Below are 25,651 nucleotides of genomic sequence, written 5' to 3'. Positions count from 1 at the left end.
TAATATAGTATTTTTTGCATTAAGGGTAACTTGTCATATGTGGTCATTACAATGTTTAAACATAACTTGTAAAATTCCAAATGTACGTATTGCTGTAAGAACTTTATTGACACTTCCAATGGAAGTGTTCCTGCCTCAGTAGATTGAAGCTCCTCCAAACTGAAATTAATTGAAAAAACAAAACCATAGGGTGGTAGAGTCCTGGGGCGGGGCAGGAACCAGGTGGAGGGGAACAATGGAGGGAAAAAGGAGGGACATGTGTAATACTCTCAACAATAAAGATAAAAGAAAAAAAAAGCAAAACCCCCCAACTATCTAAAAAGTACAATGAATCAAAAACAGTTGTCAAAAACATATGGCATTCCCATCAATAAAATATAAAGTTATGTGAAAATCTTGATTATAACAGTAGAATGATTTCTCTGAAATAAAAGTCAAGAAAAATAAGTCTTATGAAATATGCATTCTAAGTTATGAATTATGAATGTCTTTGTTTTATTACTCATCTGCAGATAGCTGGCCATCAATACATGAGCAATGATAATTAATTTGCTTCTCTTTGTGATTTTGCTAACTTTTATTGGTACAAAAAACATAACAACACATGTTTGAAAATTTTGTCATCATAAAGGTATTTGTAAAGTAGAAGGGTAGAACATTTTTATTAAACAGTTTGTCATTTCACTTTTACCTTTTAAACTTTGAGCTACATGGTGTGTGGGCCTCCCTTTGTGTGCTTGCCTTGGGCTCTTTGTTGGGGGTGAGCCTGCCTTCAGCCTAGGGTGGTAGTGGCTTTCCGCTGTCAACTTCCTGTCACTTGCTTGGCTTCTTGATTCTTTCATCACCTTTTCATTTTGCACAAATAAGCAGATACATGCATATCTCTAAACGTCCCTTCTTTTTACATAAAAGGTAGAGTTATGGGTTGACTAGTGTCCCCCAAAAGATATTTTGAGGCCCTAACCCCCGTGATCTCAAAATGTGACCTTATTTAGAAGCAGTGTCATTGTGGATGTAATTGGATAAGATGTGGTCATGTTGGAGTAATGTAGGCTCCTAATTCAACATGACTGTTGTCCTTAGAAGAAGAGAGAAATTTGGAGACAGAGGAAGGATGACATGAGAGAGGAGGGTCATGTGATGAAAAGAGATTGTGGTGCAGCATCTATAAGCCACGGAATGTCAGAGGTGCCAGCAGACACTGGAAGCTGGAGGAAGTAGGGAAGGATGCTCTCCTACATGTTTCAGAGGGAGCTTGGTCCTGCCAGCACCTTGATTTTGGACTTCTAGCCTCTAGACCTGCACAGCAATGCATTTCTGATATTTTAAGACACCCAGTTTGTGGTACCTTGTCATAGAAGCCCTAGGAACTAATATGGGCAGCACACCAAAGACACTCTTTGCTCTTTGTGTTTCTGTGGGCTAGGTACCGAGAAGTACGTCTGCTGGGTCATAAAAACATGTATTTTTCATCGTAACAGCTACTCCAAGCTGCCTTCCAGAGTGGCTGGATCAGTTTACACTCCTACCAGCAGTGTGTGAGAGCCTGTTTCCTTACACCCCAGCCAACACGTGACATTAACAGTAGTGTATTATTTTCTCATATCTGATGGGTAAAAAGCAGAATTAAAAGAAAGATGACATTTCCTGATTACTAGTGAGGCTGATTTTTTATGTTAATTTTCCACTTGAGTTGCTCCTGTAAATTTTCTTTTTATGAGCGTTGCCCATTTTTCTGTCATTTGTTTTGTTCCTACGAGTTCGAAACATTTCTTTATGCAGGAGGTGGTCTCATTCATTTTCAACCACTCTTAGTTTAAGAAGAGCCTTTGACTATCAAGAATGTTTGTTGGGTTTAACTGATTGTCTTTTCCGCCTCTAGTGAGATGATCAAACCATATTTGCCTGACCTCTTGATACCAGGCACCTGTAATTGTAAGAACTTTAAAAAGCAGAGCAGTTAAATATTTTATGGGCAAGAGGGATGATGCCAATGTGGGAATTTTCAAAACCTGGCTAGAACGGAAGGTGTGTCTCAGGGGGTGTGATGGACAGCTTTAGAAATAGGCTGAAGCCTTTGTGGGGCCTTCTATGGGGGTAAAGAGTTGGAGCTTTACTGTACAGGCCGGATGAAACGACTGCAGAAATTTGAATAAAAGTTAACTGTAGAATTTAATAAGATGGTGGTGTGGTGGAAGGAGCAGTAAATAGAAGCAAAGAGAGGACTTAAGGACCCAGGGGTGAGATGAAAGTAGCCTTTTGCTATATCATGAGCCTAATAAGGAATATAAGAAGGAAAGTAGCTAAACAAACCAGTATGAATCTCTGCTGAGTTGAGATTTAGAAAGAAGGGTACCTACCTCTTCAAGCATAAATACTAGTATGTCACAGGCTTGGAGGACTGTGTCAGAGAGCTAATGTGGAAGATAACTTTTGGGTTTCAAATAATGTCTAAGTTGTGCAAAGTTAATTAGGAAAACAGAAATACAAATATGTAAGGGGCCTTTTCTCTGGGAAAGTGACATACTATTTTATTGATAGATGGCAAAGGGAAACCACGCCTCATTAACTTTTATTTTGCTTCCAATTGACAATGTCAAGGAGAGTGATTTTAAAACTGAAGGTGGAGTGCGGAGTAGAACAAATAAGACACGTGAAGACAGTTCACAATGAATGAAGAAATCATGGGAAAGCATCTATCTGCTCTGGGCAAACTGTACCTTAGGAAATGGAGAGAACTTTTAATTATACCTCTGAGTCTCTATTGCTGACCTTAGAAAAAGCTTGGAGAATGTAAATGTTGCTTTTCTTAAAAAAAAGATGTGTATGTGTGTGCGTGCACACGTGCCAGTGCTTGCAAAGGAAATTCCAAATTTCAAAAATGTGGATTTCACAAACTGAAAATCCATGATCTTAATGTCATTTTGGGGCATGATCCTAGGATAGCATTCAAAAGAGGCGACTTTCCATCTCCTAGAAGAGGAAGTGAGGATCCTTAGAATTCTATGTGGGTCATATAAAAAATGACTGACCACATTTTCTTCATAGATTGACATGACTGTTAGATCAAGGAGCACTGCTGAACACAAGCAAGCGCCAGGAGGAAATGAACAAGGGATGTTTAGCTTGGAGGGAAGAATGCTTAGGGAGACACAATGGCTGACATTAAGTATGAGAAGGACCATTCCATGGGAGAGGAATCAGGTATCTGTGGGCCTCTCAAAGGCCAATAGGATTACTGGGTCCTAGGATAAGATTCAGTGTAAGGAAGAGCTGTCTAACGTCTTACAGAATCCAAAAGTGGAACAGGGTGCTTGCCCAGAGAGTGGTTTCCCCATCTCTGCAAGTGTGCAAGCAGAAGCTGGTCAGTTACTTCTTGGGAAATGTTCTGGGAGAGATTAATGCATCATTGTGTGGCTGACTGTAAAGTCTCTTCTGATTTTGAGATTCTATGATCCTAGGACAGTATAGGCGCAAATGGGAAGGACTAGGTTGGAGACACAGAAATTGTGTAGCTAACAGGGTGGAAGGAATTGGAAGGGGACAGAAGAAAGGTAAGCCTCTCAATTAAGAAAAGAAAGTCATGTAGTCATATAGTCTAGAAGAAGAATTCACCATCTTTTTAGCTCCAAAGGCGGCCTCATAGGCTTTTGGGGAGGCCATCAAGGACAGAAAATTTAAAATAGAATTTTAATGATGATCAGAAAAGAGGAGGACACTGTGCCATTTGGGTCTTTCCCCCAGCAGGGCCAAGGCACAGGACTGCTGGGGGTGGGGTGGGGGGTTCAAGGCACATGCTTGGAAGCAGGCCTAAGGCACAGGCCAGGAGAAAGTTAAAAAACAAGACCAAGAAAGGGGTGGAATACTGTAAGAGGGAGGAAAGATAAAGGCAAATTTATCAGGTACATTTATTGTGAGTGGGAAACTGCCTGGACTTCCAGGGGTCCGGGGACACCTCTTTCAGCTGGTTCTCAGGGGAGAAGAGAGTCCCCAATCAGGGGATTGAGGCTCTAACACTGGCTGTGCCCCAATTCCCTGAGTGACCTTGTAGATGTCATTTCACCTTCCTGCCTCCTCCTCACTGTCAAACACAGGCATGCTGTTAGCCTAAAAGTGCTCCGGGCTTTACAGAGGAGACAGCTCCAGAAATTTGTCTGCGTGTGTGCCGAAGGCTTGTGCTTGTTTCCATATTTTCACTGTTGGGGGAGGGAGTCCTGGTAAGAGGAGGGTAGAAAGAAAGGTGAGAAGACATTGGGGCCAAAGTCTCTTGGCACCACCTCAACGTCCTAGGGAGCCCAGGGGACCGGGATCTGGCCAAGGGCACATGCCCGCAGCCCCTGCCCAGCTGGGCATCCGAGATCCCCCCGGACACCCTCAGTTTCCGCGGCCCCTTCAGCAAATCCCACTGCAGCACCGAGGGAGGAAAAGTGAGGCACGCCCCTCCCCCACTAGATGGCACTGAAACGCCTCGTTGGCGATTTTCAAAATGCAGGGAGAAAAAAAGACAAAAAAAAAAAAGTGGAGGTGCGCTCATTTTGGCCTGCAGGCCCCATTTGTGCAAAGCAGGGTGCTGGACACTCTTTTTATCCGGGGGTCAGCTCTTTACGCAGCATTGCGGGCCCTCGACTTTGGAGTGAGGGTGACAATGAGGGGTGAGCATTAGAGTGAAAAATCTGGGGTTTCAGCCTGGGAGGGAGGCTCCCGGCCTTTGCAGAGCTGTCTCACGTGAGCGGGGCGGCGGAAGAAGCGGGGCCCACCCGCTCAAGGTCTGGGGTCCCCGCACTACCTCTCAGAGCCCCCGCAGAGCCTCAGTTCAGCCGCCACCCAGATAAGGGTCAATCCCGCACCCACGTTTCATTGAACCCCACGCCCCTCCTCAAAGCGCGAGCTCCCCAAGCGCTTTCAAAATATCTGTTAAGCACCTCCCCTCCCCAATTAAAATTCTCTTCTTCTGGTTTTGAAAGCACCAATTTTCTTTTTTTTTTCCCTTTTGAGGAGGGAGGTGGAAGTGTGTGTGTGTCGGGGCGTCTGGCGCTGGCGTGGGGCTGGCTGGTGGCGATAACCTCGCGGACGCGCTCAGCCCGGGCTGCAAACGCCAGACAGCGCCGGTGGCTTTCTGGGGAAAACAAAGATCAAACACCATCCGAGACACCAGCGACCCAAACCGGGGACGCAGCGAACTTCCTCAGCCTCCCGGAACGCAGGCTCCGCAATAAGCAGTCTTTTCTTTAAAGAACTGTGGCCGATTTGAGGGAATTTCCCACCACTGGAAAGAGATAAACAGGAGAGATGGAGGCAGCACCCCTAAATGTATAATTACGCACGCAGACACGCTACATGCCACATATATGTGTATGTGCATAAATATGGATGTGACTGGGCACATACCTACCTAGGCACCATTGACTTGCCTGGCCAAGGCATGAGGCGTGGGCATCTCGTGCCTGGGAAATGGTGCAGTTTATCTTTAAGGAGGCTAGAAAAATAAGAGATGAGGCTCACGTTGCACGGATGACATCACTAGCTTCTGGCCGCGCGCTCCGTGTTCTCGTCTGTGGGTTTTAGCCAAGGCTGCAGCGCCCCGCGCCCGAGCGAGGAATCGCGGCAGCGGCTGCCTCCGGCGCCCGCGCCTGGGCCAGGCGGTTTCCCGAGCCCAGCGGGCGCAGCCTCGGCTCTCGCTCCCCGGCACCGGCCGAGCCCACTAGGCCCCCGGAGCCGCCGCAGCTGGAGCAGGAGGCAGGGAGGGGAAGTCCGGCGACCCAGCCTCCCTCCCCCACCCTCGCCTCGTTCACCTCGCCGACCACCGCGCGCTCGGCTGGGGGAGCCGGGTCCTGGCGCACGGAGGCCCGGACGCGATTCTCGGTGCGCTGCCGAGTGGAGCGGACATCTCGGCCCCGCGTGGGCTGCGAAGAAAATGGTGCAGTCTGAGAGCGGCTGACCCCAGTTGGGCAACGCAGACGCGGTGCTAGAGCGCCGGGGCTCAGGTGGCCGGGAAAGGGGGCGGGTTGTTTTGAAGCGCCGGGGGCCCCCCGCGGTCTTCTTCGGTGCCTGCAGCATTTTCTTTGCACCTGGGCAGCGCGTTCCCTGCGCTACCCGGGAGCCAGATGAAGTGAGGCAGCGGCGTCTGGAGGAGGCCGGTGGGGGGACGCTCTGAGAAGAAGACGGCGCGGAGGAAAGCGGCATGACGCCCGGGGCTGGGCTGGCTGCCTGGCGGGCGGCGCGCCGCGACCGCGCGACCTGTCCATGGTGTTGAAGGCGCCGTGCGCCCCAGCTCCGCGCGCCCGGTGCCGAGCGCCTGGCCCGGTGCTCCACCCTCGGCGCAGCCCGCCCCTCGCACCAGCCAACTGCCTCCCAGTCCCCGAAAACCCCGGGCCTAGGCTAGTCCGGTAGACGCGGTCCGGGTGACAACGCCGTCGGCCCGAGGGGAGGCTTGAATGGCCAGGCCAGCGGCAGAACCAGGAGCTCGCCGCCAAAGGTCGGCCAAGACCGTGCGCCCACCGGGAGCCGGCCTCTGAGCGCGGCGCGCGGGCCAGACGGAACAAGGGACCTGCTAGCGACCAGAGCACGGAGATTTCGAAAAAACCCGACCTAGAGAAAAAGAAAATTTCTTCGCTCGCAGACCTGAAGCCGGAGAGCCCGAGCGGAAGACTTGGGCGAGACTGGCGGGGAGCCGGCCCTGGCGTCTAAAGGTTCCCTTCGCTGGCCCGCCGCAGCGCCGGTGCTTCAGTTCATTCTCTCATTGAGTAGCTCCCCCTGACAGCCCGCCCCCACCCCAAGAAAGCGGGGGAGTGGGTCCCGGCGTCACCTCGCACAGAGAAGCCCGGCAGCCCCACCGCAGCGCAGGGCACTTGGGGTCCGGTTTCCGGCAGGAGGGCAGCGGCGCCCGACGCCGGGCAGCGTGCGGACTTGGCCGGTTCGCAAGGGGGCGGGCGGCAGCCTTGCCCGGCTCGCCACCGGCGGAGGCTGCACCGCCCCGGAGGATGCCCAGGAGCCCGCCGGGGCCTCTCCGGATCAGAACTTTGTAGGTCCCCCTCCCCCCGCACCCCCGCCTGCAGTCCCTGGGCCGACGCACGGGCAGGCGGGGTCCCGGGGTCTCGGCCGCGAGCCCCCTCCCGTACCCTCCCCGCGGCTCGGCCGCCCGCCGCTTTGTTCCGGGCGCGCGGAGGGAAGGCGAGGCCGCGGCGGATCATGCCCATGGTGTAGCGGCGACGCGGAGGCATGGCTGCCGGAAGGTTACTGCTCTACACGGGCCTCTCGCTAGCGCTCTGCGCCCTCGGCATGCTGGCCGTGGCCATCTGCTCGGACCACTGGTACGAGACGGACGCCAGGAAGCACCGGGACAGGTGCAAGGCCTTCAACACCCGCCGGATCGACCCGGGCTTCATTTACAACAACAACAACAACTTGCCGCTGCGCGCGAGCCGCTCGCGCCTGGACCGCTGGGAGGGCAAACTCCTGCGGGCCCGGAATCGCAGGCAGCTCTTCGCCATGAGCCCCGTGGACGAGTGCAGCCGGCAGTACAACTCCACCAACATGGGCCTCTGGAGGAAGTGCCACCGGCAGGGCTTCGACCCCGAGATCGCGGCGCTCATTCGGAAAGGTAAGCGCGAGCCGCGGGGCCTGGCGCTGCGCGCGCCCCGGCCCGGCCCGGCCCGGCCCCGGCTAGGCGCGGCCGCCGTCGCCTTGCTGACCTGCCCAAGGTCTATCAAGCCCCCTGGTTCCGGGAGGTCAGGGCATCAGCCTCGCCCGAGCCTCGGAGTGGCCGTAACTTGCCTCCCAGTCGCTGGCCAGGGAGGCTTACCTCTCCCTACCCGGCCTCTTGTCTTGGCGTTTGTCTGATGAGATTCTCACGGCCCAGGTTTTTATTCTGGGATAACGCTTGATCAGTCTCTGAAAAGGTAGGGGGATCTATCATGTGCTGTTAGCAGAGGAAGCCCTTTAAGAGTGCTGTGTTCGAGTAGACAGACTCCCGGTTTTAATCTTCGTTTTAGCTGTTGAACGGATTCATCAAAGGAAGTTTGGGGGAAGCATCTCACGCACAAGGCCTTAGGGATGCCAGGAACGGTGGCTGAGTGCTACACACTCTACCAGGCACGGTGCAGGCACGGTCATAGAAACGTCAATAAACCCCAGCTCCTGCCCCGCGGCGGCCCAAAGCCTGCCTACCAGTAGCCTCATGCTGCATGCAGCTCTTGATTTCCCCCTTTTGAGAACGTGGTTGACGAAAGTGACTTGTGTGCATGCAATATGAGCCGGGTCTAAGGAGCACAGAAAGAAGTTGTTCTTCAGGTGACACCAGAGTGGGCACTGCAGAGGAAAAAAGTACTGTTTTCAGAAGACTTACCCACAAAATGCCCAAAGTGTTCCAAAACAGAAAAACAACAACTGTATTTACTAATGATAAAAATGTGATACTTTAGTATGCTCGCTTACATTTTAAATCTGCTTACCTGATGCAGTTTGTAAATCTTGCATGATACAGACTTTGGGGACCATCCAGTTCCATCAACCCACTGAAATCTTGTTTGGATATATATCAATATTTCTCTTCTGTGGTAGTGGCATCCTGGAAGATGTGGTGCGATTTGATGAGTTTCTCCCTGCTGGGTTTCATTCTTTTCAACTGTAAGATGATGATGAGAAGCTGAGGACGCTGTTGTTTGTCAGCAGTCTTTGAGGCCTAGATATAAAACAGTTCTTAATGTCTCTTAATACTATAATGCAGGTGTGATGCTGTTTTTAACAGATGTTCTTTGATTTATAAAAATGTTGAAATGGACCAGGAAAAAAAGGTTAATAAAAAATGTCAGTTGTTTAAGAATGACAAGGAGTGGGCATGGTCTAGGTGGCCATTCAGATCTAGGTGAGGCAGATCCCGTCAGAAACCATCTTAATGCTGGTGGTGCAGGTTCTGTGTGACTAGGGATTGTAGCTAATTTAGTTACGAGTGTGTTAATATTACACATATCACATCTGCTTCACGGTCAGCACTTTATAGAGCAGGGTGACCCACCTGGAGCTCTACAACTTTGTAAAGGGTGTTAGAGAATTCCGGAGAGCGACTCGGGTTTGGATTTAGAAGTAGGAAGACAGGAGCAAGCAGAATAGTTTTTGACCACGGGTGACTTTATAGCAGCTTTCAGATTCTCACATCCACAAAGCGTTGTTTTATCCATTGTTTCCCGCTTTTGTTAAAATTGGAGAGGTAGGAAGTTAGCCAGAATGGGAGGGATAATTCATGTTAACAATGACTGATAAACACTGGTAGGACTTACTGAAGGACGTTCTTGAATTTCCTGCCTTGAATGCTCCTGGAATGAGACAGGTATCCTCCTGTCTGGTATTGGTTACCCCCTCCCTTTAGGAAAAGGGGGATGCAACTCATGGCTTCTGCTGGTTGCAGTGAGGGCTTTGATTCCGTGTTGCTCTGCATGGCAGTCTGGCTGGAAAGGTTGACTTGGTCTGTGCACCAGAGGGATTGGTTACCATAGTGACATGTTCTTCCGGTGAAGCTGGAAACACAGTGACAGGGAAAGGGATAGGGGGGAATGTACAACATTTTGACTGTGTATTGACCGATTTTTAATTGCAGCAACAGAAAATGTACACGGCACAGCAGGGGGATTGAATGCACTGATACCCGGAGTTGGCAGGGCATTGTATTTCACTCCAACTAATGGACGTCCCGTTCCCCATCACCCCCAATCCAGCAATCACTGTCAGCTGCCAGCGCCCGGCACCATGGCCGCTCCTGTCCGTTTGACATTCCTGTTGGGTATTCCTGAGATAGATGGCATGCCGGCATTACGGATCTTCAGAGGCTTAAAGCCGCTATCTTCATTTTCAGCCTCAAAACATAATCTCTGAAAGCCAGATCTTCTTTTCTGAGCAGCCATGGGACACATTTTGGAAATAAGTGCATCTTCTACTGGTAGAATTCAAAAGCCAGCCCAGTAACATACAGGATGTAATTTCTAGACTTGGTCTTCTTCCTAAATGGGCAGATTTTAGGAGGAATTTTAGACAAAAATGAATATCCCTGTATTTGGATTTAGGGCATTGTAGGGAAAGATTTTTATCTCCCAGTGTTCATTATCTGCCTCAAAAGATATCTTAGGCCTTTGTCTTTCTTTGAAACATTATGGAGAAATTAGAGATTTATCAAAATGATTGTACAGCCCCTAAGAACTCAATCGTTTATTAAATTAAAGTTCATTACATTAGAAAGTGCTGTTTGTGCATTTAAAAACCAAACCAGACCACATAATTAATAAGACAACAGAAGTGAAATCTATATTTGATTTGAAGATAAAGTCCTTTGTACTCATTACTTCTTCTGAGGTCCATGTCCTCAGTGCCCCGCTGCTGTGACCGTATCCACAAATACACATCGCTGGTCACCCTGTATTTGTTTGTGTTGTTGAACTGGAAGTTCCTGGAGGGCAGAACAGATAATCATTTGTAAAATACAGCCATCAGATGTGTGCTACTTAAGAAATATCTCATACAAATTAGGTTCACAGCAATGTATCCATCAAGCGCTTTTCTAATTGCAGGAACACTTGTGTGGGAATCCAAATAAAGGATTAGTCAGATAATCGTGATTAAAAACAAAAAAACAAAGAACTGGGGTGGCTCTCAAGGCAGGTTAATATTGTAACAGATGCTACATAATTTAACAAGGAAGATTTTTTTTTTTGAGCAAAAGCTTTGTTAAGAAATAAGGGAGACACAATACTCTTTTTAGATAACATATGTCACTAAACAGATTATCCACAATCATTATTTTTGACATTAGATTAGGTTTTAACCATTTCCTTCTGGAAAGTGGGATTGGGTAGAGGGTGCAGCAAGGATAGAGTACCCTTGAATTCCCATATGACTGTGCCCATAATCAGGTCTTCTGCCTTCTTGCTTTTCAACCTTGTTCATGTCTCCCTAGTAAGTCACTGCAAGCACTGGGGACAGATCAATGACAGGATCAGTTTCTGAAATCCAAGAGACTTCCAGACCCTTTAGGAGAAGCAGCTACAGGTAGGGTTTTGTTCCAGGGAACATTTACAGTCTTTGATTTGTACTGAAATGCTCTACTGTTATGGCTTGAAATAAATAGACCTTTAATTGAGATTCTAATAACTTTTTTATTATTTGATAATAGGCCTTATAATATAATTTGACCTATATAGTTTCCATAGTTACAGAGCGGTTGCCAATAGCCTGAAACTTACTTTAATAAAACATTGTTATTAACAAATTAATAATGTGTGGATATGTGCAAATACTTAGCAAATAATACGTGCACAAATATTTATTGAGCACGTATTATGTGACGGGCACATATCACAGGGGTGAAGGGATGAATGAGACCCAGCCTTTAAAATTCCCGTAGTCTGTTAGCGCCACAGAGGATGAATGACAACTATGGGATGGTGAGAGCGACAGAACCACGCAGAGAGACACAGAGGAGGCAGTGATAGACTATGTCAGCAGCGGGACGAGGTAAGGTGGGAGAGGGTGAGGCAGAGTTGCCTTGGAGAAATGCAGCCTGAACAAGATTTTCATGGAGCTTGAAGGTGGCTGGAGAGGAAGGGCGTTTCGGGCCAAGAGGCCGGCATGTGCACAGCCACGGGGGTGTGAGCAGTAGTTTGGCCTCATGAGTGCTTTTTTGGGCTGAGGGAGACGGGCAGACCAGGAGCAGGAGAGCAGGCAAGAGCCATGTCAAGCAGCTGTGCACGTAAGTCCCCTGAAGCTAGGCTGCCCCACAGTGCAGCCACTGGCCGCATGTGGCTATTTAAATTTAAAATAGTCAAATAGTAAATAAAATTAAAAGTAAAAATGCATTTCCTTAGTCACATTGGCCACGTTATAAATGCTCAGTAGCCACGTGTGGTTAGTGGCTGTCATGTGGGACAGTGCGGATTGGAGAAAGACCTGTGGGACAGTGCTGCGTGGAGCTCACAGCCTTGGAAATGAACACGCGCATGCTTCGCTCTAGGTGAGGGTAATTAAGCGTGCTCACTCGGGCTTAAGTTTAAGTATATTATTCTACACTTGAAGAAACTTTGCTACTTGAATGTGTTGGGGAAGAAGGTTTTAAATTTGTGCTTCATCTATATTTTATTAATTTTCCATCTTTGACTCACAGAATCCTCCCATGCTTCTCTCTTTTTCTGTCCTCTCTCTGTCCCAACTTCATTACAAGTAACTTGTACAGCTGACTTGGTGGGAAAGATTATTCATAACGATAATTGCCAAGCTTGATGCCAGGTACTCTTCTAAGAGTTTTACATATATTAGCTAATTTATTCTTCATGATAACGCTCTGAGGTGGGTATAATTATTATTATTATTTATTCCTATTCTGTAATTGAGGAAACAGAGGCACAGAAAAGTCAGTCAACTTGTCAAGTCTCATGAGAAGGAAAGAAGGTACCAGGATTCGAATTCTGGCTCCAGGTTTGGGACCTCACTCACTGTACTCTACTGTCACCATAGTCTGTTGGGGCCGGGGGGGGGGGGGAGAGAAGAGGCTGGGATATGGATCCCTCAGATTGAAAGGGAAATAGGAAGTAGGTTTAGAATCTGCCCGAGGGGAGACCTGCTTGAGAATGTCACCTTAGCACTGAGGAGGAAGGTATTTTCAGGCCGCTTCCATCTTGCTTTGAGACCTGCTCACCAAAGCCCCACACATTTTTTTTCATATGATTTTTGAGTATTTTCTTAGTCCACTGTGGTAGATACTGAGGTTATAGACATGAAGGACATATATTCATTCATTCCACAAATATTTATCAAGGGCTTTGGGGCTGGGCATTATGGAGAAGCCTCCCTTCCAGGGGGTAGAGCCAGACAATAAATATCTATGGAATAAAAATAATGTCTAATAGACTAATCAATGTATAATATAAGGTCATGTGGTCAGTGCCATGAAGTGTCTTTGCCCTTAGGAAGCACAAGGGGCAAGTAAGCCAAGAATTAAATACCGTAGTTCCATTAGCTTTGGTTTTATAACATAGGGAGGCATGACCTGCTCACAGGCAAACACATACAGACACCCACAGTCATGATATACAGCGTGATCCCCATGCATACTCTTTATATGTACACCCAGATGTACACGCCAATGCACTCTTATCATGTCCCTCCTCCCCCGTCACGCTGAAAATACAACTCACTAGTGAAGAGTTGACAGGTGGGGAAAGAGCCCTGTGACTCCATGGGCAAATGTACGCGTGGGAAGAGAGAGGGCGGGGTACAGACATGTGTTTTGAACACCGGCTCTTTGCCGAGCCCTCTGCCAGGTGTTGGGGGAGAAGAAGACGCCTAATGTGGTTCCTGTCCAGAGGGAGCTTACACTCAAGCTCATGGTTCCCAAGTTCATTGTCATGTGTGTTTGAATCAGGCTCTTCCTCAGGAGGTCACGTCCGTATCAACTGAATGAGGGATCAGCTAGTCAGGGAGCTCAGGGGCGAGCTGCTCGTATTGAGCCAACAAAGTCAAAAGCCTCATTTCTGCTCCAGAAGGTCGGCTTATTTATTCTTTTACTATAGGTTGGTAAGGATCAATTTAGAGGATCGATTCGTATATTCCACTTTGGATTGTCAGTTAAAATTCTTTCCTCCCGCTCTGCTATTAGTAGATAATCCTAGGCCTTCAGACAGAATCCTAAACACACTCTGGGTTAGTTTGACCCGTCACACACACACACACACCACACATACACACACACAGCCCACACATACACAAACGCACCCCTCCATATACATCTAGTCATTAGACAGCAGTCACAAATGTTCATTCAGATGCAGATACTTTAAAAAAATTTATTATTTACTTATTTTTTAATTTATCTCTATTGTTGAAAATATTACAGATGTCCCCTTCCCCCCCCATTGATCCCCTCCATCTGGCATCCACCCCCCCTTTCCCTCAGGCCTTCTCCACACTATTGTCTGTGCCCATAGGTCATGTATATATGCATCTAAGCTCTTTTTTTTTTTTTTTTTAAATATGTCTTTATTGATTTCAGAGAGAGGAAGGGAGAGGGAGAGAGAGAGAGAGGGAGAAACATCAGTGATGAGAGAGTCGTCATTGATCGGCTGCCTCCTGCTCACCCCTGACTGGGGATCGAGCCCGCAACGCGGGCACGTGCCCTGACCGGGAATCGAACCTCGCTCTCCTGAGTCCTAGGCTGATTGTAAACTGCTGAGCCACACCCGGCCGGGCTGCATCTACATTCTTTGATTAATCTCCCCCCCACTCCCGACCAGCCCCTTCCCTCTGAAATTCGTCTGACTGCTCCATGGTTCTATGTCTCTGTATCTCTTTTGTTCATCAGTTTATTTCATTCATTAGATTCCACATGAGTGAGAAAGAAGGATCCCTTACGCTTTGGGACGGCATGGATGGACCTGGAGAGTATTATGCTAAGTGAGATAAGCCCGGCAGAGAAAGACAAGTATCACAGATGCAGATACTTTTTTCTTTAAAAAAAATGTTTTTATTGATTTTAGAGAGAGGAAGGGAGAGGGAGAGAAACGTCATTGACGAGAGAGAGTCATGCATCAGCTGCCTCCTGCACGCCCCCTACTGGGCATCGAGCCTGAAACCCGGGCATGTGCCCCGACTGGGAATTGAACCATGACCTCTTGGTTCATAGGTCGACGCTCAACCACTGAGCCATGCTGGCCAGGCAAATGCAGATACTTTTATAACTACTCACCCCAAGCAATACAAAGATAGGAGGAACTGCACGACTTGGTGGATGAGTAGGCAGAAAATTTGTTCTAACATCTTGATTGGGCGTCTGCTGTCCTTGAGACGATGCCCACATCCTTTTAAAGGACTTTATTTCTTCCTATGTAAAATAATGGGTTTGGATTATATAAACTTCAGGCCCTTTCACTCTCGTAACGTTTGATGAGAAAGTTAAATTAAGTGATAGAAAGCAGATTGTAGACAAATGGTTGAGAGAGGTGAAAAGAGAGGGAAGGGGAAGTGGGGGAAGGAAGAGAGAGACAAGGAACGAGACAGAGGAAGGGAGGCATTTCTATAGGGAGCATCCACCCCAGGTGCTAGTTTATAATCTGAAGAGGTGGAAACAAAGCAGCTGATTTCGCACCCATGTACAGTCACGTGTCATGCATTTGCAATGCATGTTGCAGACTGGGGTTAAAAATTTAAAAACGGAATGGAGAAAGGTGGTGAGAGCTGCACAATAGTGCGGATGTACTTAATGCCGCGGAACTGTACACTTAAAAATGGTTTAGATTTTATGTTATTTATATTTCACCACAATTAGGTAAATTAAAAAGAAAATAAAAAGCTTAATAGAGAAAGGAACTGGATTACTGGTCAGTGTGTAGACAGCTTTATAGCCAAGGATCTTCATTGATTCAACACATTTACTGAACACTTACTATGTGCTAGGCACTAGCCCAGGTGTGCTTGGGACAGAAGTTAATAAAACAGACAAAATTCTTGCCTGCGTAGGGCCTACATTTAAACAGTTTTGAGCATTACATCTTTTTTTGTTTTGTTTTTCTAAATAAAACTTTTAAAGGACACACATATATAAAACAAGTAATGAATACATTCCTTGGGCCATAATTTAGAAATTATTGTATGATGAAGAATACTTCACTGTTTCTATTCTAAAAATGTCTTTTGAGCGCCAACTATGTCAGGCACATTCCTTGGGGCAGATGGACCCTGAGTGAAATCCATAGTTCCTGTGTGCTAAAAAAGACCAACAAATCCAGGCCCCAAGGTGGGTTCGTGAAGAGCTTTATATGCAGGGGCCTGAGTGATTTCTGAGTTTTGGAGCAGTTAGGGGAGGTTTTGCAGAAACAGGGGATGCTCTCAGGTTATCTGTGGATTGACAAAGTGAAACCTTGGCCTCATTTTAAATTTATTAATTAATTTTGACGAGGTAATGCGTGTCCACCCACCCTTGTCCCTCAGACTCTTAGACCCTCTCCCAAGAGGCAGCCATTGCTACCAGATTTTCAGAAATCATCAGAGATATACTATTCAGCAATATTTAAAAATAACATCAAGTTTAAATATAAGTCAGGCAATGAACAGGTGACTCAAGGATGAAAAACTGTGTTTTTTTTGTAAATTTGTCTACACGGAGATGATGTTTAAAGGCCTGTTCCAGGAGCCACCAGGAATCTTTTACAGGTGATGTTTACTCTGAGGGGAAGCCGCCGTTGGCTTTCAAGGAAGTTTCACAGATTTGCTGCTTTTATGGGAGACTGCAGTGTCTGAATTATTTCGATTGATTTTTTTTTGGCGTCAAAGTATTTTGCCAAGAAAAGGCAATTTACTCGATATTAGGTCATCTTCATAAAGTTATATCATTTCCTGTGTTTTAAAGTGCCCTGCTGTTCCGTATTCCGAACCTCACCCTGTTGGACACTTTATTTGCCTCCAGAGCCTTCTCTCATTGAGTTTTGCCCTGGATTTCTCTTCACCTTTGTAATAGCAATTCTGTTTAGACAAACACACCTCCTATTCCCCGAGGCCCTGGAGTATTTTGCAGACCTGGACGGAATAGGGTTGTTTTTATCCTAAGGAAGCTCTGGGCTCATGTGCTGCTGTTTGTCAACTAACACAACACTGGGCGTAGCTGGCTTCTGTCTCGTGAGGCTGAGACACGTGTGCCTTGCAGCTGGCACTTCTCTTCCTGGCTGCGTACACAGGAGTACACGAAACACATCCAGGCATGTCCATGGCACCACTGTGTGTAATGCAGAATGATTAAATAAACCAAGGGGACAAACGTAGGTGTCCACTAATTGGAAAATTGATATTGAAGTATGGCATAGTATGCAATGAAGCTATTGCAGTATATTCATTTAATTATATTTATTTATTGTTACTCCTAACCCAAGGATATGTCGTCCATTGATTTTTAGAGAGTGGAAGGGAAGGAGAGAAGGGGAGAGACAGAGAGGAGACAGAGAGAGAGAGAGAGAGAGAGAGAAACAGAGAAACATCAATGTGAGGAGACACATCAATTGGTTGCCTCCTGGACACACCCCGACTGGGGCCGGGGATCAAACCTGCAACCCAGGCACTGCCCCTGCCTGGGAATCGAACCCTCGACCCTTCTGTGTGTGGGCCGACAGTCTAACCACTGAGCCACACCATCCAGGGCGTTGCAGTATATTTAAAATAAATATGACAGATCTACATGTTTCCAAATGGATGCACATAAAATCTCAGGGAAAAAAGCTGGGCGCGAAATGAAATGTAGACTCTGATGCCATTTATACGAAGCTCAGAAACAGATCAGGTAACATCCGATATTGTTTATGGTAACATATTTGCGTTGTATTTATGGAAAATATGCTCGGGACCTATAAACACAAAGTGAAGGATGATGTTTACCTTTCTCAAGACAGGGAAAGAAATAGAATTGAGAAGGGGCTTTAAACTCATCTGTGGTATTTTATTTCCTAAAAACAACAACAATAACAAAAAGCTCTGAAGCAAGCGGGGCCTCCGTGGAAGGTTGCCGCATCCTGACAGGAGTTAACATTTACTCAGACCGCGCTGTTCAGTGTGCGGGAGACAGGCCCTTGGAGGAACATTCTTGGGAAACTTTGTCTTTGAGGCCATCTGTGACTGACTGCGTAAGCAGTAGCAAGAGGCATTTAGAGGCGAGGAGAATCGGGTAACCCTAGCCAACAGTTTTCACTGACAGTAGCTCATGGGAAGGGTTTGGAACGAATAAAATTAAGTTTTATTTTCTTCCGATGTGGCGTAAGTGGAAGAAATTAGGGCTTTAAACGGATTTACTTCAGAGATCGAGACTAATGTACAAATCACCCCCCCCCCCCTTTGTAAGTTTCCTGCAGCTCGTGGCAAAACCAAGAGTTCCTAGGGCCGGAAAGTTAAATTAAAGCCACCCCTCCAGGTAACTGGATGAGACGTTGAACTTCAGACAGATAAGGCGCGGAGACAGGGAGAGTGTGGGACAAACTGGAGGCTGAGCGCAAACCTCTGGGGAGGCATTGGAGCCCAAGGAAGGAACTCAGCCTCCTAAGTGAACTAAGAGAAAAAGCTAAGAATTACTAAGAAGGACGCGGAAATGTATTTGGCTTCTTCAGTGGTTTTCGTATCACGTTTGAAACAGAGTGGAGGGTGTTAGTTGCCGAACCTTTAAGTAGTTTTATGGTTGATGAATAAGGTAGAGAGTATTTATTCTCAGAATTGTGAGGGTGCCTTCAGCCAGGAGCCCCACTCTTATGATAGTGATGTTCTCACTCTATTTATACCAGGTAGAGCTGGAACAGAAAAATCCCACCAGGATGTCGTCAAGGGTTCTGCTTTCACCCGATCATGCTTTAAAACACCCAAGCTGGGTCAGAAGTTACTAGGGATCATGAAAGTCCCCAGGGATTCCGGGGGTGTTCGGGCAGAATAACTTCCGTGCTCCCGTTCCTGTAGCCACAGGGCTGCCGAGGTGCTCGGATGCAGCCCCGGGCCTCCCTGCGTCAAAGGCCCCTGGCCGGTGGGCTGCTTTATTCACTGTGCTCTGCAGGGAGGCAGACTCACGCTGCAGGCCCCTGCACCTCCTTAGGTGAGCGACCTTCCACTTTGGGAAAGGCTGGCCTCTGTGCCTCCAACCTCTCCCCCTCTCTCCCTCCTCCCTGACTGTGTCAACACAAAGGAAACAGAAGGTAACCTTTGCTTATTTATTTTTCAGAATAGTTTATTGGTTTTTAGGGAGAGAGGAAGGGAGAGGGAGAGGGAGAGAGAGAGAAACACCCATGTGAGAGCTCAGCATCAGTGGGCTGCCTCTTGCATGCCCCCTACCAGGGATCGAGCCTGCAACTGGGGCAGGTGCCCTTGACCGGGAATTGAACCGGCAACCTCCTGGAGCGCCGGATGCTGCCCAACCAACTGAGCCACACTGGCCAGGGCCCAAAGGTAATCTTGCTCGGCCCAGGTCCTTTTCAGGTGTGGCCTTCCTCCTGGCCTGGCTTCTCTTCCTTGCCTTCCCCTCCAGGGCACATTCAGGCTGCTGCCACTTGTGCCCTCCTCTGTCCCCGGGCTGCGACTGCCCCTTCTCCGGGAGGCGCCGGTCTCTCCTGGGTCTGCTTCTCCCTCCGTCTTCACGCCTCTCCTTTGCCGGCCCATCTTGCTCAGCCCGTGGGTGTTCTCCAGGATTCCACGTCTCTTCCTGACCCCGAGCTCACTCCTCGATCAGTCTCACTCACACCTATAACCATTTGCACCCTTTGGCGCTCACGGCTTGTTGCCCTGAGAATCTCTCGCCCAGACTTTCCACCCAAACATCTCACCTACTGGGTGGCTCCACTTGGGTGTTCCATGGCTCCAAAAGAACCTATCTTTTCTTCCCCCCAGAGCCATTTCTCCTCCATGTTCCTCCGTCTTGGGGAATGACATCACTGACCCTCTCCTTGCCCAAACCAGAAACTTGAGTGTCCTGCTTGGGGCTCTCTTCCCTCCCGCTGCCCACGAGGCTAAGCGGGAGTGAGTCACTCACTGCGGATGCTTTGTGCCCATCTCCCACCCTGGTAGAACATTGCCGCCCCCCTCATCGCCTGTGCTCTGTGCCTCTCTCTGTGTGCTTTCCCTGTTCTCCGATCTCATCTCTCATCAGTGCTTTCTGTTCAGAGTGATTATTTCTAAATGTAAATCTAATCATGTTATCTCTTTACTCAAAATCTGTCAGTGGCTCCCCGCAGCCCACCCTTCAGGATAAGGTCCATCGTCTTTCCCTTGGCACCTAAGTCCTCACAGGTCTGGCAACGTGCCCCCACCCATGTGTCCAGCTCATCCCCTTGCATGCTTTCCTTTTCACCAGCACATTCCCCTCCAGCCTGATGTAGGCCTCCTGGGTCCCTGAACAGGTCGAGCTGTTTTATGCCTTCGGAGCCTTTACTTATGGAGCTTCCTCCTTTGCCTGGCAGCCCCTGTTCCTGCTTGCCCCTCCCGCACCCCAAGTCTGCTTGGCCAACATCTGCTTGTTTTTTAGGAATCAGCTCCAGGCCCCTCCTCGCCTTGCTTGGTGCTCTCTTGCCCCATCTCTCAGGTTGCATTGCCTTCTCCCTCCATAGCCCTCTGTCACTCATCAAACACACTCTCTTCCTAGCACCAGTGGCATTTTGTTTCTCCATATGTTCCCCTTCTTTTTGAGGCTGTTTTTGAACTGTTTCTTGTTTATCTTTTTATCTGCAGTGTTTTGCATAATACATGGGCCATAACAGGTATTTAATACCTATTTGTTGAACGAATGAAAGTTTGCCTCTGTTAATGCGGTCGATCTGGAAATGTTATTTAACAAAGAGCCATGATTTCATTGGACTAGGGAGACTCGCTGTTAGCGGGAAACCTGCTGTGAATTGCTCTGTAATGCATGTGATAAACTTCAATTTACTTCCTTTGTTAAGGTTTCTATTTTCCTAAAGCACCCATATTTCTGGTTCACAAGAGGAGAATTTCAAGTGGGGGCTATTTTATTCTTCCTGGATGAGGCCTTTCGTTATGATCTTGCCCTCTCTCCGCGCCTCATGCCCTTCCTAGGCTGGCCTTCCCTCCCACAGCATGTTGGAAGACTACCTACATTTCTTGTTCCTATCATGGATATAATTTCCCAGAGTTACTGCTGAGTCGGGCGCATTTGAGCATTTCTTCAGGATCCGTTTCCAAGTTTTAAAATTTTTATCATTGGGAATGTCTTCAGGCTACTCCAAGGAAACCTTCCTCTCAACTCTTTATTTGGGGCAGCTTCCTCAAATCTCTGAAAGTGATTTTGGCCAGATAATGAATGAAATACAGAGATTGTGCCTTCTGTGACTGCCTCCTCTCTGGTTCATACCTCATGTTACTCTTCATGACCTTCAACAGGACCAAGTCAATGATGCTGGAAAAACATGGCAAGTTTCTGTCTCCAGCTGTCCAGCACATCTGGCCCCATGGTGGTTGGTGAATAGCATTACTCACAGAAACATCCGTCCTCTCTTACGGGGCTTGGAGACAGAAAGGCATTGGGGTCAAACAATGCATCTTTGCTTGTGAAGACCACCAAGTCCAGTTCAACGATGGATGAGCGAGTGAAGATGTTCACTGTTCAGGGTCTCACAGAGAAGTGGATTCTCTTTCAAAAGGACAGTGACTGTTGTCTAGGTAGAGTCATCTCACAGTGAGGGTTTTAAGGAATTTTCCTGTAGCCACAGGATCTGCTAAGGGCAGAGCCCATGGCCATTTAATTCAATAAGTAGACTAATTCTTTATACAGGGTGTCCCCCCAAATGTATACACACTTTGAATAATTATTTATTCCAGTGGGTTAAATCTGAAAAGAAACATCAATTGAGCTTTCAGCTGTTAAAGCATGTATACATTTTGAGGGGACACCCTATAGATGCAGCTGCATTGCTTGGTTCTCTAAACTGGGTTGAATAAATGTTTCTTATCAAGGAAACATTTTCTATGACCACCATAACTCCAGGACTTATATTAGTTAAGTCTACGCTGGGTTTGAGCTAGAAAACTGATTTCTACCACCGTCTGCCCAAGTTGTATAAAGTGCTACAGATCAGATTCAGACTGTACATTCAGTAGTGACCGTTGGGTAGGAATCCCAACTAAACTGGTGTTTTAAAGAGCTGGCTTTAGTTGTAAAAGTAATTATGAAAAGTATGAGTTAGTTATACAGTAATGTGAGTCTCCTAAAACGGTGGGCACCCTTCCCCTGGAAGGCTGTCTCTTCTCATAGATGTTTATTTTAAAATCTACAGGAACCCAGAGGTTTATTTCAAACTGGAAGGCGGCCTTTCATCTCTCTGGGTCAGCAGAGTTGTTAACAGTTCTAAGAAGGGCCTTTATGCTCTTGTGCCAGCGGCATGCCTGTATCAGGGATCCGTAGAGGTGTGGTGGCTGGCTGGGCGTTTGTGGATCAATACGCTGCTAAAAAGGGAGATGCATCAGAGGCCGTAATGGCTTCTGCACGGAAGATAGATCGTGGCCAGGTAGGGAAGTGCATTTAGGAGCAACAACGCGATGATATCCCTGCACTGAGGTCCTTATTATTTAGAAGGAAGAAGTGGACTCTCTGAAGGCGGTGAGTCCTACAGTAAAGACTCTTAACAGGCCAAGCATATATTCCAGGAAGTTCTGCTTCCACCGTTAGAGCTGAATTCAAAGCAAAGTCAGTTCATTTTAATGGGAGAATTCCCAGAGAAATACAGAATTAATTTCTTTGGCCTTGAACACTACTGGATTGTAGTTGTTCTTGGTTGTCCTGTTAATTTTTAAAAAAACCTTCTTGTAATCTGAACACTGATTTTGTAAGAGACTGGGTTGGGCTTGGATCCAGCATCAGTGAGGAGTTGGGAAGAGCTGAGGTCTTAAATTTAAACACAGAGATACAGGTGGGGTTGGAGGGTGGTGGAAGCTTACAGAAAACAGCACAAAGCTCCTTGGCTGAGGTTCTTGACTTGAAGGCTGTGGTTATACCTGAGCTGAGGGCACTTACCCACAGGTGAGTACCTATTGGAGAGGATGGTGACTTTCCCAGTGGGTACCAGTTTCTGCTCTGGGATTCTCCTTCACGGTGCAAGACTAAATTAAACAGATCGCATATTCATTCATTCAACGAATATTTGGAGTTTATGTAAACTCCCACATGGAGTTTATATTTCAGTGAGTCATTAAACAGGTGGCTATGTAAAATATGTAATAGGTTAGAGAGTGATTAGTGCTAAGGATAAAGAAACGTATGGAGCCTGGCTAGCGTTGAGCATTGACCTATGATTCAGGAGATCACTGTTTGATTCCCGATCGTGCCTGGGTTGCGGGCTCAGTCCCCAGTAGGAGGTGTGTGGAAGGTGGGCCCATCAATGACTCTTTCAACATTGATGTTTCTATCTCTCTCTCTCCCTCTCCCTTCCTCCCTCTCATCTCTAATAAAGATATATATATTTTAAAAAAGCATGGAAAGGGATAGGGAATGTGGAGGCAGGGTTGAAATTGTAAATGGGGTGGCCAGGGAGGACCTCACTGAGAGGGTGACTTCTAAGTAAAGACCTGGGGACATGAGGAAACTAGCTATGGGGATACCTGTGGGGAGAGGATTTCAGACTGGGAGCATCAAGGGCAGTGGCCCTGATGGAGAATGGCTGGCATGTTGGAGAAATGACAAGGACGGCAGGATGGCTGGGAGGGGAGAGCAGGCGAGGGAGCTTGTAGTAGAATGAGATGTCAGAGAAGTGAAGAGTCACCTCCCTTAGGGTTTGAAGGTCAATAGGAAGGAGTGCGATGGGATGCCATTGTAGGGTTCTGAGAAGAGGAGTGACATGATTAGATTGACGGTTTAAAAGCATCTCTTGGGTTGCTGAGTTTAATAATAGATTACCATGGGCACGCAGAGAAGCAGGGAGACCAGCCAACATAGATGGAGGCTGGGACTGGAGTGATGGGGAAGAGACTGGGTTCTGGATATACTTTGAATGGAGAACTAGCAGGACTGGCGGAGGGATCAGAAAAAGAAAAGTAGGAGATCGCTCCAGGTGTTCAGCCTGAGAAGCAGGTAGAGTTGCCATTAAATATGGTGGGTAGGACTGCAGGAGGATGTTGATTTGGGGATCCCCTATTTTGGATGGGATAACCTTTGAGATGCCATTTAAATGCTCAAGCAGAGATGTCAATAGTTAGTTGGATATATTGTCCTGGTCTCAATTTGGGATGTAAATTTAGGAGTTATCAGCTTATAGTATTTAAAGTCATGAGATCACCTAGAGAGTGAGTGTAAACAGAGGAGAAAAGAGTTTTAAGGATTAAGTCCTGGGGCACACTGACTTTCCAGAGCTCAGGGGGTGAGGAGGAGTCAGCGAAAGAGACTGAGAATGAACAGCTAGTGTAGTGAGGAAAACAGTTGGGGAAGCGCAGTGTCCTGGAAGCCAAGTGAAGACAGTGTCTGAAGGAGCAGGAGGCCATCAGCGGTGTGCAAGGCTGCCAGGGGGTCAAGTAAGATGAGGTGAGGCTTGAGCTTTGGATTTCGCTATGTGGACGTCATTGATTTCAGTGGTGAATTCAAGAGTGAACAGGAGGAGGGGAGGAATTGGAAACAGTGTAGACAACTTTTTTTTGTTTTTTTAAAATATTTTTAGAGAGAGGAAGGGAGAGGGAGAAAGAGAAACATCCATGTGAGAGCAGAACATTGATCGGCTGCCTCCTGCACGCCCCCCACCAGGAATCGAGTCTGCAACCCAGGCGTGTGCCCTGACTGGAATTGAACCAGCAACCTTTCGGGGCCCGGGATGATACTCAGCCAACTGAGCCACATCGGCCAGGGCTAGACAACTTTTTAAAGGTTTTTGGGTTTTTTTTGATGCAAAAGTAAGGAGAGAAATGGTAGCTGGACTGAGAAATTACAGAAGTAATAGCATAATTGTAGGCTGATGGGGAGGATCCGTGAGACAGGGACAAGACTGATGGTTCAGGGAAAAGAGAGAGGGAAGAATTGCTGGCGCAATTGCTGGAGAGAATGAGGCATAAAGGAAGACAGAAGGGTGGAGGGAAAAGCAAGTGGCCCAGGAAGAAACACATGTTTCAGGCGAGCGAGGAAGTGAAAATCTAAGACTTTCCTGATGCAAGTTATCAGTCATCTTGCTCCCAGTACAGGCTTGTGGGATAATTTGAGCCAAGAGCTTTAAGCTTCTTAAAGGAGAGTTTCTATAGCATGTGAGCATCTACTGTCATTGAGCATTTAATGGGAGTTTGTCTGAAGAAAACAGGATTGGAGAGTGAACTGCGTTCTTGCTGTGCATGTTGGCTCTGTTCTCTGCGTCATTAAAAGGAAGTGGTCAGAGTGGCCTAACTGTTCTATGCTCCAGGTGGCTGGTGATCGGTTGGACATTCTGAGACATTTGACACGCAGAAGTTAGTTGGAATGTGATATGTTGTGTCTTGAAGTATGGAGCTCTGAAAAGTTTGAATAGGTTTTATTTATTTATTTTTAAGATTTTAAAATTGATTTTTAGAGAGGGAGGAAGAGAGAGGGAGAGAGAAACATCAATGTGAGAAACATCACTCAGCTTCCTCCTGCACGCCCCCTACTGGGGATCAAGCCCTGGAATCAAACCGACAACCTTTTGGTGCACGGAATGATGCTTAACTAACTGAACCACACCGGCCAGGGTGAAGAGGTTTCATTTTTAAAAGATAGGACAGCCCATCCCCAAGCCTCTCTTACAGCTGCTGTAGGGATCCTTTAACCAGTGATTCTGCAGTTCCCCATTTAATGGCATCACTCTAATCAGAGTGTTGGGGTGCTTCGGCTCTGATGACGTTCAGGTCATTTTTGAGATAAAGCTGCTTTATTTTCAGGCTGAATAGCTTCATTCTTGCCTTGTCATCCTAAAACTGCTGCACTGTGTGTGTGTTTCAGAGCCACTGGTTAAGTGACGGAAGACCCATGGTGATGGTGAATTAGTCTTTGTTTATTATACCATAAGTGTCCCTAGAAAACAAAGCCCAAGAATTTCTGGTAACTTCTCAGCAACAAATGTTTTCTACGTGTAGGAATTAAAGTCACACAAAAAAATCTTCCTTTCTTGGGGGAAAGAAAGAGTTTGGATGTTGTAAAAAAATTAAGAGCCATATTTATAGG

The 25,651-nt window shown here is 47.2% G+C and overlaps 1 protein-coding gene across 1 annotated transcript in view; it reads left to right on the top strand.

Annotated features, from left to right (window-relative positions):
* Positions 1 to 7,218: 7,218 nt before the first annotated feature.
* Positions 7,219 to 25,651, top strand: part of TMEM178B (transmembrane protein 178B) — a gene marked incomplete at its 5' end in the record, with an annotated part of 307,367 nt that continues 288,934 nt past the window's right edge. Inside the window, one exon of the mRNA XM_081148066.1 lies at positions 7,219 to 7,600. Within this exon, the coding sequence (XP_081004192.1) occupies positions 7,219 to 7,600 (382 nt within the window). The remainder of the gene's footprint in view (positions 7,601 to 25,651) is intronic.

This window comes from Miniopterus schreibersii (genome assembly GCF_964146895.1).
Source record: "Miniopterus schreibersii genome assembly, chromosome: 9".
Lineage (NCBI taxonomy): Eukaryota > Metazoa > Chordata > Mammalia > Chiroptera > Miniopteridae > Miniopterus > Miniopterus schreibersii.
The sequence above is the reverse complement of the archived record's forward strand: the minus strand, read 5'-3'. Positions and strand labels throughout refer to the sequence as shown.